This window comes from Physella acuta, unplaced genomic scaffold, assembly GCF_028476545.2.
Source record: "Physella acuta isolate Inbredline_101_S28 unplaced genomic scaffold, ASM2847654v3 ptg000443l, whole genome shotgun sequence".
Lineage (NCBI taxonomy): Eukaryota > Metazoa > Mollusca > Gastropoda > Physidae > Physella > Physella acuta.
In genome coordinates, this window is record NW_026731962.1 from 318,396 (window position 1) to 332,710 (window position 14,315).

Here is a 14,315-nt window from a genome sequence, read left to right on the forward strand (position 1 = left end):
TCACCGGAGGACTACGATTACTACAGACGCTGAAATGTCAATTTGGACATGTCATGTGACACCATCACGTTAGGCTACCGGCTAATTTCCTAGCATTGTCTTTACTTGAGCTAAAACACTAGAGAGTTCAATACCAGAAAGAGACTCGCGTCCCTCCTTACGTTGTTGACAACCGAAGATTCAAGGTTGTCTTGTTTGTTGGCGGGCTGGGGATGTCTGTGTTTACTGTCCGTCTATGGTCTGTTATTATTATACTTCATCCCTGGCCCACGTACGACCGCTCGTTGGATTTAAATGGGGAGCGGGGTCACCGACACCCTATGCGAAAAAAACAACATGGGAAGAAATAGAATTTCTAACGCCCTGTATCTGTATAAACACGACGCTCGTTAGATTCCCCTCGTTTACAAGTTCATTAACGGCATTAACGACAATTAACAAGCTGACAATGTGTGGCTTAAGGAATCTACAGAAATTTGAATAACAGGATTTTTTGTGTGGGAGTGGACTGGGGGTAATTGTGGGAATCCTGTAAGCTGCATTAAAATTCATCACAGCATTCAGTCTCTCTGGGGAGGGGCGAAATGGAAAAAACAAATTGAACATAAAATAAACCTTTCTTAAATTTCCTTCAACGCCCCCCCCCCCTTCTTACTCTCGTAATTTTCAAGTGTTTCCTCCTCCAGCAGAGGCGTAGCTATGGGAAGGCGGGTGCAGAGTTTCTTCCAGGCATCTCTTCGGGGGGGGGGGGGGAGAAGCCCCCCCCCCCAAATTCCCCCCCCCCCCCGAACGAAATGAAATTTATATAATTTATATAGAAAATATATACTTTTAACAGTGTCCGCCCCCCGAAGAAAGTCTACCCCCCCCCCCCCCCCCCCGAAAATTTCAAGTGCCCCCCTCCCCCGGAGAAAAAAGTCTGGAAGAAACACTGGGCGGGTGGTGCGGCCGCCCCGGGTGCCGATTTTATGGGGGCGCCAAGTGGGATAGCAAAAATTTAAAAACTCATTCTGAGCTGCTTTGTTCAATCTTAGTTTAAGTTTAGACAGTGGACTATTATATTTACAGACTGGTTTTACTGTTTTCTACATCAATAGACACCAAAATAAAAACTTTTAGGCACAGTGATGGTAAAAAGAGCACCAAACACACACTTCCACTAACGTGAATAACAATATTTAAATAGTGGATGGGGGCGGGGGATACTGAAAGTTCGTCCCGAACGTCCAAATGGGTCCTACCCTTCTGTCCGCATTGCAAGATGTATGAAAGAATCCCTGACTACATTAATGTGAATTGACCAATAATTGAAGTTGATCAGAGATTGAAATTGGTCTTAGACTAAGTAAAGTAAACCGCATTTCATACAAGAAACAAGTAACCCCTAAACCGCTGATAGGGTTGGTCATAACAGTAGTTTGAGGAAACACTTGACATTTGTGCTTTACTTTTTATGTTTTGAGATTACTACTGTTTTTTTTTTCCAAATCTGTAGATATGAGTATAAAAAATAAATAATGAAGGGAAATAATCCAGTTTACGTTATTCAAAGTTCAGGGACAAAAGGTTTGTTTATCTTTATTTATTTTTGATCAAATAATTTTTACGTGGTGAGAAAAAAGTTGAAAAAGCTGTAATGGTACTAAAATGCCATAATGAAACATGTCACACAACTTTACGAAACGACAAAGAAAAAAAATGACCGCATGTTACCGGAATGCTTGTCTTGAGAACCCAATGAACTCTAGTTCATCTGCACTATCATCGGCCTACACGCAGAGTTTCTTTCAGGCATCTCTTCGGGGGGGCGAAGCCCCCCCGAAAAATTTTTACCGCCCCCCCCCCCCCCGAACGAAATGAAATTTATATAATTTATATAGAAAATATATACTTTTAACAGTGTCCGCCCCCCCCCCCCCCCCCCCGAAGAAAGTTTACCGCCCCCCCGAAGATTTCAAGTGCCCCCCCGGAGAAAAAAGTCTGGAAGAAACACTGCCTACACGTTTTATAATTTTTTTATAACAGCTAAATATCAGCACATTGTAGACCTACATACCCATTTAAAGTCACCGTGGTAAGCTTATTTGAAAAACAAGATAGGTAGCCTAGTAAAGGTAGCCTATTTGTTTGGGTAATATAGGCCTACCAAAACAGCCTATATAGGTCAGACACGTTTTGAGATTTCTAGAGAATCAAATTGATCTTCATCTAGAATCTAGAATATAATAATTGTAGACATGCTTTTTTTTTTGTTTTTATGAATCTAAATAAATAAACAAAACATTACATTTCGACAGATTAAGAACCTTAATCATTAAATTCATAATCAGAAGGAAAATAAGAACTTAATTTAGTCTTAATCAGCAGAGGCGTAGCGACCCTTCCCGGCGCCCGGGGCGAACTTTCAATTTGGCGCCCCCCCCCCCGCTTATATATATATATATATATATATATATATATATATATATATATATATATATATATATATATATGTGTGTGTGTGTGTGTGTGTGTGTGTGTATAATTATGTGTGTGTAATAGTGTGTTTATATATAAGCTTGTGTGTGGGTAAGAGTATTTGTGTGTGTAAGCGTGTGTGTAAGCGTGTGTGCTACAGTCCGGACAAGGTTTAATAATTACATTGTATGATTTTCATTCCTTAAAACTTTACGACAATTTAATTCCATTTAGATGCGTTTAACTTTTTTTGCAAAAGATTAGTAATGTCAGTAAAAAAAAAATAAGCCTGATCTGTGTTAGAGGGTAGTTTGTAGCTAACGCTAATATGTTTAGACCAGCCTTTTATGTTCTAGTTTTGGAACGATCTCTGTTGTGATATGGTACATAGTTGGATTCGAAGATAGTTAGAGTAAGGACACACAAGTGACATACAAGAAGAAGTTATCAGAAATATTTATTGTTCACATTGGAATACGACATGGGTATTTCGTTGATTGGTTGATGGTATGACAAAACAAGCTAGAGAAAACAAACTGGAATCCAACGGATGTTAACAGCTCGTGGTCTTGGATTTCGCAGATTTGCCCTGCCTTCTCGCACACAGAGTTTCTTCCAGGCATCTCTTCGGGGGGGGGGGGGGGGGGGAGGGCGAAGCCCCCCCGCATTTTTTTTACCGCCCCCCCCCCCCGAACGAAATGAAATTTATATAATTTATATATAGAAAATATATACTTTTAACAGTGTCCCCCCCCCCCCCCCCCCCCGAAGAAAGTCTACCGCCCCCCCACCCCCGAAAATTTCAAGTGCCCCCCCCCCCCCCCGGAGAAAAAAGTCTGGAAGAAACACTGCTCGCACAACGTCAACAACAAATGCAGAACTAATTGTATTGGTTGAAGAAGCAGTAACAATCAATTTAATGATAGCCCATGACGTTCTGATTATAATCAGCAGCAATAAAACGCGTTTTAACACTCTAAGAAAATGTGGAATTCAAATGCATTGTCAAAAAAATTCAATCAGGATCTATAACTAAATGTGGTCTCTTTTACTGTATGGCTTGGAGCTAGATTACAGACAGTGGAGAATGAAATAAGAGCATGGAAAAAAGTGGTGGTTAGTGGCTTAGGGATTCAAGAATCCGTGATATTTAGTTCTCTTTAATATAGTTCAGTGATCCGGGTAAGATGTAATGCAATCAATCAAAAGTATCTGATCTCTCACGTTGAAGTTGAGAGAATCGTAAGAATCTTACAAAGAACTAGTCGCGTCTTTTTTTAAACAAAACTGGCTAGTGAAATTGTACATTACGCGTTAATACACTTGGTTTCTTTACTAAGTGTTAAAAGAGTTATCTACCCACCAATCCAGTACAAATACTTGCGATTTTTGTTAGCGAAAAAAGCGCCCCCCACCCCCACACACACTCATCACAACCATCTTGGACAAAGTTTGTAGAGCGGTTTTTAACGTAACTAACTTTTTTTTTAAAATGTTACACAATTATACAATGCACAGTACAATTCGTTTCTTTCTGAGAGCTAAAGGTTGTTTACTCAGAATCCAGTGTAATTTTGCTATTTTATTTAGCCTAAAAGCGCCCCCCTGCACCATCTTGATAAAAGTCACTAACGTATTTTACAGTTCAACAATCGTACAATACGTTTTAATACAATTGGTTTCTTTAATAGTGGTAATGTTTATCGACTCAACAATCTAGTGTAAATTCTTCCGTTTTAAGTCTCGAAAAAGCGCCCCCCCCCCCCCATCTAGCAAAAGCTTTAAAGCGGTTTTGCCGGTCACTGTTTCTTAAGAGTATATGTTTTACATTAAGAAATCAAGGTAGAAAACAGTTAAATCAGTATGTAAAGGCGTGTAGCCATTACATTTCTTAACTTAGACAGTTTATAATTCAAAACTGCAGCATAAAATCAGCTTTAAAAATTTTTTTCCCACCCCTTTTGGCGCCCCCATAGGGTCGGCGCCCGGGGCGGCCGCCCCCCCCCCCCCGCCCCCCCCCCTAGCTACGCCTCTGTTAATCAGAACGACTGTTTAATAAAACCGCCTCAAAAAGATAAAGGGATTACTGCAGGGTAACCTTTCGATCTCGTCCACGTGTGGGTCATGACCGACGGCCTACTAACACCCTCAGCAGGTTGAGATATGCATCGATGTACTTTACAAACACACGCTAGCTGCCGACTGCAGAAATAGGTTCAATGACCTAATTTCGCTCATAGCCTATTTCCTATGTAATAAAGTTCAAGGTTGATACATGGAGACACATTTCATTTAAAATCAATCATTTGTATTAAAGTAAAGCTATGTTTAGCGACATGCGCATTCGGCTTCTAATCTCTTCTCGCTGGTAGCATCAATCAGTGTTGCGAATCGTTATGGCAGACTAATATTATAAATATTTTTGAAATACTTAGGAAGAATGTGTTTGTTGTTTTACTTAAGAAACGACTTGATAGAAACGTTGAGAACCATATTTTTCCATTTCAACGGTAGTTAGACTCCGGTGAAATTTCGAAGCGTAATAATAAACGCACAGGACATTAAACCAGCCTTGACCTTTGGGCATACGGGCTGTACAATTTTTAGTAGCCTAAAGGCAAAATGATCTATAATAAACTATAAACGGGGTTTTGTTTCAAGACTTGAATCGATCGAGGCTTGCCGGTTGTGAGTTAATATATAAATAGCCAGACATTATATTTTTAAACTTTCTCCATGGACGATTTCTTTTTATTATCGTCGGCAATGGGCTGGCCTTGACCTCGAAGAACCTGTTTTATTGTCCATGGAAAAATATATTTATCTCTAAATAACTCTATGCAGATTTCAGTATTTAAAAAGGCGGTTGGCTTTGTAAAGTTGAATTAATTTAGTCAGATTATTTTTTCTTTTCAAGTAAAATTTTATGGTACTTTCCAAACGTTGATGACGCTTACATAGTACATGTAACCTTTGAACCATAGCCCCTACACTAGTGTAGGCGCCTGTAATGGAAAATTACCATTCGCATGTTATTACCTGGTATTGTAATAAACCTACCATTTAACAGCATTTGGAGTCAATACATATTAGTATGGAATCTTCATTTAAATTATCGAAGTACACAAAAAAGCCTTAATTAAAAGGTCAACTTTCAAAATAGATTTTAAAAAAAAAACCCTATGTGTTCCTTTAGGGGAGATGAGAACTAGATCTAGTAATTTGCAATACTGTATCTAATACCTAAGGACTTTTGAAATGCTAGATAATACTTTACTTACAGCACAATGTATTAGTAGACTACTAACAGAAATTAATTGCAAAAAACAAAACAGTTTCATTAAAATTTAAGAATAAAACAAAATAAATGTAAATTCATAATTTCTTTTTTTTAATAACAAAATTGTTTTTAAGTAAATGATCAAAATAATGCATTATTCAAAAGCAGATGTTATATACAATGACATGACATTTTTTTTAAAAAGATCACCCTTATAAACACAGTGCACACACAAACTAGCATATTTATTGTCTTAAAATAAATATCTTTTTCTATGTGTGGTTAATGAAAATATGCAGGTATGAAATACAAATGTTTAAAAAAAACCTGTAAAGTATTAACTAACATAAATATTTAATAAGTATAAAAACTTTTGTGCTTGTATATACACATAAAAATAAAGAGATATTAACATAGTTTTCATCTTATTTTATAGATAAATAGCCACCAAAGAAGAGAAACAACTGGATAAATTGTTAAAACTATATCTGAATAATCTTAATAGCTGTTGTCATTCTATACAATGGGAATGAAATGCTGAATTCCAAAGGGATGCCTTATCAAAAATGAAACTAACTGAAATAGTAGCATGCAGTATATAATTACAATAACACTTTAAATTTGCTGGCATTATTTGATACTTACCATTGTGTTTATAGTAAGGTAATAAAAATTATGTAATTATTTTACATAATTATTGATAGGCTTGACATGAAATAATATGGCAAATAGTGTTACTATTTTAAAAATTTCTATAACTCAGAAAAATGATTAGAAATTAGCCAAAAAATATTGTATTCATTAACCAGTTTTATGACACCTTTTCACTAGAGTCACCCAGTATTAGAAAAAGCATGTGGGGGAAAAAAACAGCACTATAACTTCTCCAGATAATTTTTAAAATATATAAATAGCAATGACTGAATAAAGTAAATTTTAATTTTTTAAAACATTTTAATATGGTACTTGGTACGTCTTTAGAAAAAAATAACAGAAAGGTATCCACTTTAAAGAACTAAACATTTTCACAAAGACAGAGTTGAAGGAAAAACTACAGACTGGTATAGTAATCTATTACCTCACACCTGTTTTTTCTACTTCCCAAAAAGCAATTTAAGTACTCACTCTAAATTCATGTACAAACATAAAAGCATTTATTATATTAATTCCTGTTTGTTTGAAGGGGTGATGAATATACATGTTTTAAAAAAATATTGCCACATTAACAACAACTGCTATGTCAGTCTTCTGTCCTCTAGATCTAGTTATCATTCAATTTTATTGTGTCTTCAATCTGTTCAGCAACTTGAAAACTGATATCAATGCTGTCTAAAAAATCATCCTCATCACCTAAGTCAATATTGTCATCATCACTTTTATTTGAAGATGCACCAGAAGCAACATCAGATGGGACATTATTCGTTGAAGATAATCTGAAGTTTATTAAAAATTAATAGAAATTAACCTGCAAAATGTTTACATCAAAATCAACTATTTTAATAAAATACCAATAAGTCACTGCATAGTAAAAATAAATTTTGGTTTTACAAGGCATCCTATTAAAAAAATGTTCTGTTTCAAAAGCAATGATATTTGATAATAATGCCCTTCTGTAAAAATTTGTTGTTTTTATCACCAGAATCAACCCAAATAAGTGACTATACAATTATACATTTTAAAGACCAATCTAAAGTTATAACAAAATTTATCAGCAGAATAGGCTGTTACATATGGTACCCTTTTAAAATGAAATGCATTAATTGTAATTAAAAATATTGTGCCAAATTACCAATATTTTTTTTATACCTGGAGATTATTTTATAAATAATAATGATCACATAATCATATTTTAGGCCACTTAAAATAAGCATTTTGGTAAATCCTAATTAATTGCAATGTTTGACTTTGCTTGATGCAGGACCAATTTTCTAGTAAAATATTGATAGTAGCAGAATAGTTACAGCATCTCAATTTCCTACACTTAACTATTAATCTCTGATGGTTGTGACTCACGAATATAGGTTGGAGTGTATTGCCATACCTAAATAAAACATACCTGACAATAGAGTTAAAAGTAAACTAATGTTCTAGGAAGCAAACAAAAGAAACTGAACTCAAGTTGAATAAGTTCTAAACCCTGGTTTTATTTACCCTTAAAGGTATATCTCCATGCTTTTACATGTCATGATACTTTCAGAAAGAAAATTGGTAATATTAAAACTTAGATGAACAAATCTGAAGATTATGGAGAAAATTGTTTTCAAGTAAGCAGCCCTGTTCTATATTTTAAAAACTCTTATCAAAGTTATGTTCAACTTTGATAACAGTTTTAAAAATTAGTTTATCAATAAAATGATAAACCATTGGCTTTATATATTTTTCATGACATAAATACAATGGCAATTTTATTTAAATTTTTTAATCACTGATTTTCTTTTGTTATCTTTAAACTACATGTTAAAAACAGTTACATAAAGATCTAACAAATACACCCAGTAAAAGCTATTTCAGCAAATGCATATAATTTTAAAATACTTACAAATCAGAGTCTGTTTGTTTGCAGTGCAATCCAGCCCATGAATGAAGTCGACGTTTCCATATCTTAACCTGAGAGTCCCAAGATCTGCGACTACACTTTCTTGTTTTTTCAGGAGTTCTAGGGTGCAATTTCAAGTCTCCACTTCGTAGGTTTCTTTAATCAAATGAAGACAAACTTCAATGACAATTTCATTAATATAACACTATGTAACGTAAGATTGTGCTAATTAATGGTTGCTAAACCGAAAAGTCTCGAGTTCGAACCCTCTGGCAGATGAGGCTTGTTAGCTGGGGACAACCACTCTTCTAGGAGAGACAACTCTAAAATAAAACAACTGCTGCCTTGTAGTTTGTTCTTGGTTGGACAAAGGCTAATCCAAAAATTTTAAAAAGAAAAGCAGGTTGAAATATGAGTCAATGACCTCAATGGCGCATAACCAGTTGACACATATACTTAATTGTGTTAGAGGCGTGGTTGAGTCGGCAAAGCTCATGGTTATTAAATTTGAAAAAGTCTTGAGTTCGAACCCTCTGGCAGATAAGGCTCGATCCCATTCAACACTAAAAATTAAGAACAAAGAAGTATATACATTCTTTTAAAAAAATGAGGTCACAGCAGACTCTTGAAAAGATACTTAATGTTTTTATCCCATCTTATAAGTGGCAATAATGAAACTACATGCTAAAAGCTTGACTAACTGTTACTGGAATTATTTTCACATCCAACTGAGATTAGCTCCCTTAATTTTGTTGTGACTAGCTTCTCCCATGTATTTCAAACCCATACAATATATTTTATATATATATAAACTGACACAAGTATGTATATGTATAAATTAATAAGGTTTGAATGCTCAACAAACTAATATCAATTTAAGTAATAATTATTTGAGTAGTTTTATGAAATACAAAATTAGCTATAAGGAAAAACTGCAAGTGGTAAACACAAATAAAAATGGTAGAAATAAAGATATTTTGACCAAGACATATGAATAAAAACTTTGATTAAGCAAAATAATGCAGTAAATTGAGAAAACTACAGCTAGCAGTGAAACAGTTGCTAAATGAAAAGGAGGTTAAGGAATTAGATAGACAAATTTAGTATTATAAACAAAATTGATAAAGAATTGTTGACCCCTGTACCTCCATCAAGTGGAGTGAGGGAATAGTTAAAGAAAAGTTTGATAAATTTAAATCTCCATGAAATGTACTAATAAGTACAAATTAGCCAAGACAAATAAATTTGACATATTGTTACTTGAAAATTATTATGCTATTTTAGCAACATAATAACATTATAAAAATTAATAAAAAGCACAGCTTCTAGTTATTAAGTTCAGATCCCGGGCTTGAATGTATCGGACATCCCTCAGTCTAACTTATGGAACCTAACATTAGGGAAAGCAAACACAGACGTGCACAGAATGGAAACACCATTCCTCTCTATGCCAATGTCACAGAAACAGATACACTCTACTTCTTCTGTGAGGCCCTAAGGATTACTTAATAAACTGTATGTGACAAATTACTTACTTTGGAATAGTTGATACATATTTTTTGTAAGCATCTGTGGTTTTTCCATACAGAATATCTTTTTCTCTCCTGGCCAACCTCAGTGGATCCCTGAAATGTATGCTTTAGTATAAATGGGTTTTACAATTAAAAAAAAAGATGTTTAGTTCATTATTTGATATTGATACCCAAAAAAAAAAAAAAAATATATTTTTAGCATTGAAATATATATATTTAAAAGAGAGGTTTACAAAATGCATTTAGTTAATTTATGAAACCAAATGCATCTCTCAAACCCTCTATTTATTATTAAAATCTACAAGTTACCGCATAAATATAGATATTCGTCCGGTGACTTTGAGTTAAAGAACAATTAAACAGGGGGAAAACATTGGGTCGAGGTAAAAATTTCAACACTAAAATGGTCAGCAAACAAAAACATACTATGGTAAACTGCTTTAAAAAAACACTATTTTGGTTTTGAATTTTTAAAATGGGGACCAGAAAAAAATGTCTTACTCTTCTTTTACTGCAGACAATCTTGCTTTGCTTTCTTCCCCAGAATCATCATTTTCAGAGGGCAGGTGCAATCTTCTACGAGACCTGAAAAACAACAGTAAAAAATAAACAAATTAATTTTTGTGACTGAAACCATCAATAATACCAGACAGCCCATTTATCTGTCACCTAATGACCAAACACTAGCATGAACATTTGTTTATGCTTCTGGTAACATTTTAGATTTTGTAAACATCAAACATTACCATAACTCTCTTGGTCTGTTTAAGGATCTATGCCTTGAGAGGTCTGGAGTACCACTGACAAAAAGAGTGAATGTTTGTTAGTAGAACAAACAAAAAAACATGCTATTAAAATGAGTTAAGGAGAAATTTTTATTACGTTACTTGTTAGGTATTTAGTAAACAAATAACCAAAATAATATTAAATGATTTAATTAACCTAAGAATCTTACACATAATGAACATGTTTTAAAAATAAGTACTAAGTCACCAATGAATGACCAAAAACAATACATGCTCTTTAACTCTGATACCTGTATCTCTAAAGAAAATACAAAAATCCTTCATGTATTTAGCCTGACAAAAAGAGTTAATACTGTAAAACAACACTTTACGGCTTAATTGTTTTTACAATGGGTTAACATCTTGTGAGTCACAACACAAGAAAATTTAAAAATAAATTACTCTTCTTCTTCACTGTGCGGTAAAACTGTTTTTGGTGATGTCTCATCATTGCCAGATACTAAATCTTTAGCTGCCAAAGACGTGTCACGATGTTGAATAGGTGACTGTTGGTTGCAGTTTCCATTTTTAGAATGAGGGGAAGCTTGGTGTGTTCGATCATATCTTCTAGTATATCTGAAATTTATTTCAATGTTTTGAAATTGTTTAATCATGTGAGAATCAACTAATTTAAAAAAAATTAAATTAGTCCCAATATAAAAATATTTTTTTTTTTTTTTTACAAATTTATGAAAAGTTAAAACTTGAACCACAGAACAATTAAACATTTGAAATTAATATATAAAAAATAAATTACCTATGGCTATGACTGTTATCCATATTAGCCACACTAGAATTTCTGTCCCTACTGATAGGGCTCCTCAATGGACTGAGACCACCTAGTTTTGTGGTATAATTAGGTCTGGTTGTCTGAGCTTCACTTCTTCGTTTGCTATAAGGACTGTGGTTTCTTTGTTGATAACTTTCCTTTCTGGTTCAACAACATACACAAATGTATAAACTAATAGAATAGAGCTAAGTTTTAGATCATCTATAATAATGATGGCACTAAGGCATTATGTAACCTGAGAGGGCTAAATTATTTTTTATTGGGCCTGTCAAGTAAGGCTACAGGTGACAGTTTTAATCCAAAAACCCACTACAATTATCATATAGGCAAGGTCCTAGATCTATCAATTAAAAAATAATAATCTTGTGTAGTCCCTAGCCCTAGCTTTAATCTAATTATTTTATTTAAAGGAGCATGGATTTAGTTTTGCAAAGACCTGTTAGCCATCTGTCATAGTAAAGCCCATTAGAGTGGGTACTGACAGACTGTACTATTTTAATTATTTAGTACTTTAAAATGGACAGTGATCCAATAATAGGCTACCTGTTTTTATTTAACTTGTTTCGGAGGTCAGTTTTTGCACCTTCAAATGAATTTGTTGTGTTTTTAGTATTAAATCCCAAAGGCTGATTACTTGTCAAATCTGTTGGCTTACTTCTTGTGGTGTTGGTTAATTTTAATTTAGATCTAGTATCAGTTTCATTTTCACTGTTTTCACTGAAACAAAAAATACATTTTTGGTTAGATCTAGAAATTTAAGTCCAGTGTCTACAGTCTACAACATTGAGTCTACAAATATTGACAAATAAGATCTCCCTCATTAATTTACAGTGTGTAACCATACAATGATACATTAAACATTATAAAAGTGAATAAAAGCATAAAGAAATCAAAATAATATCAGTCAAATTTGATAGATCTGGCAGTTGAGTGTTAAAAACTATTCAAACTTGTAAAGTTTTATTTTTATTTAAAGTAGGCCTACTTTAACTATTAATTTATTTAATAATTAATTTATAATTACCAATTACATAGTACATTAACTTTCATTAAGTCATTAAGACTTAAGACATTATTAACATAGCCATCTAATTCTAAGCCTGATGTGTGTTTACTTTATTATTCGAGAGTATAGTAGGCCGTTCGATTCACAGCTTCCGGGTTTGTTGTTTTGAAGCCATCTCATGGCTCATGCGCTTACCAAAAATGGCGACCAGTTTCGCTTTCACTAAACGGTAGAGGGATAAAACTAATAATAACGAGGCCATCGTTAATTTTAGACATCGGAACTATCCGTTTCTATTTCAGTCTGTTATTTAAGAATTCCCAGATGTACTTTTGACCTAATTTCTTTATTTGTATTTAACGAGGCCGTCGAGAGAAAGTCACGCTTACTTAGCTTGCGTTTCAAGTCGAATAAACTAAAGCAGGTGCGTTATCCAATAACTTTTTTATTAGACCCAATTTTTATAACATCTTTACTATCAAATAAAAATAGAATTGTTTAATATAATTAGGCTGACAACAATGCTTTTCATGCTGTAAGTAATAATGCCATTTTATTATATTCTTGTTTGGTGAAAACGAGGCGCGGGAAAATGTGTGCCGCGTAAGAATCCAATCATTTGGCTAGATTTATGACTGTTTTTTATGTCACACCTAAAAATAGAATGTTTACGCTTTCTTCGTTGATGATCGTTTTTATTATTTTTTAAATTGAAAGTATGAATTATTAGTTAGATTGCAGATTTTGTAACTTGGTATACTTACCCTTTATCAATTTTAAAAACATAGCATGCTGATTGTAAACAAATATAGTCATAAAACACAGAAATATAAAGTTATAATTGCGATGTGCCACACCCGGGCCACACCCCCTCAAGAAAGCATGTGTTTATTAAGCTGTTTATCTTACTTTACAACTGTAATTAAAATTAATTTTCAAATTTTTATCACTTATTGGGTAAGATTAAGCACATGTTTACCAAAAATAAAAAAAATAAAAAAGCAAATTCTGTTTTAATGAAGGTCACGGGTGAAGTTTTTTTTTCCTTCTGTCACGTTCAGTGGAGGGTGCCACAGGCTGACCTGACTTTGGAATTTTTTTCAGTAATAATGACTTTGCACAGAAAGTTAAAATATGCTAAATTAGCTTAGTTTACTAGTGTTCTAGCTATTATTGATACATTTTTAATAAAAAAAATCATTCTGTAATTCTCATCAAAAAGCCTAAGTATAGTATTTAGTATTTAGATCTAGAATCTAGTATAAGTATACTAGGCATTAGGTAGGACGCTAGATCAAGATTTTAAAGATCTAGATCTAGATCTAGGAGTGTAACCACTAACGTTTAGCCACTCAGACTCATTGATGAATGATCTTGCTTGACTTGAGTCTTGATTGAATTTGAATGCCTCCTTGTCAGCACTTCCGATCCTTTCTGCAACTCATACTTTTTATTGACCAATATTGTCCAATACGACCAATAGGCCTAAATTATATTTAGACTAATTTAGATCTAATATTACCAATATTACCTTTCATTGTATGGGTAAGTATCGTCAGTTATATCTGCCCAGCTACCTATATTCATAGGTTCATCAGTTAGATCAAGTTCCATTCTCCAAATACAATTTTAGTGTTTCCTTGGTCACGTATGAGAACTAGACTGCGAAGGAAAGAAGTACAACGAAAACGCGCATATTTCCCGCGTTCTAAGTATTGGCCAGATTTTATATAACAGACAAACGACGCGCGTCACTTCTGTACAGAGTTTCTTCCAGGCATCTCTTCGGGGGGGCGAAGCCCCCCCGAAAATTTTTTACCGCCCCCCCGAACGAAATGTAATTTATATCATTTATATAGAAAATATATACTTTTAACAGTGTCCGCCCCCCCGAAGAAAGTTTACCGCCCCCCCGAAGATTTCAAGTGC

At 34.0% G+C, this 14,315-nt stretch overlaps 1 protein-coding gene across 2 annotated transcripts; it reads right to left on the reverse strand.

Moving 5' to 3' along the window:
- Positions 1-5,882: 5,882 nt before the first annotated feature.
- On the reverse strand, positions 5,883-14,083 carry LOC131943149 (histone RNA hairpin-binding protein-like). 2 transcript variants are annotated; one of them, XM_059303155.1, is made up of 9 exons: positions 13,918-14,083; positions 11,924-12,097; positions 11,348-11,521; positions 10,993-11,166; positions 10,552-10,605; positions 10,307-10,390; positions 9,809-9,898; positions 8,277-8,429; positions 5,883-7,170 (listed from the first exon to the last, which is right to left on the reverse strand). In XM_059303155.1, exons 1-9 carry the CDS (start codon positions 13,998-14,000, stop codon positions 6,999-7,001), a joined length of 1,158 nt encoding a protein of 385 aa, XP_059159138.1. In that variant the 5' UTR covers positions 14,001-14,083; the 3' UTR covers positions 5,883-6,998. The 2 variants fall into 2 exon arrangements, with proteins under 2 accessions (XP_059159138.1, XP_059159139.1); XM_059303156.1 differs by lacking the exon at positions 10,552-10,605.
- Positions 14,084-14,315: the final 232 nt, after the last annotated feature.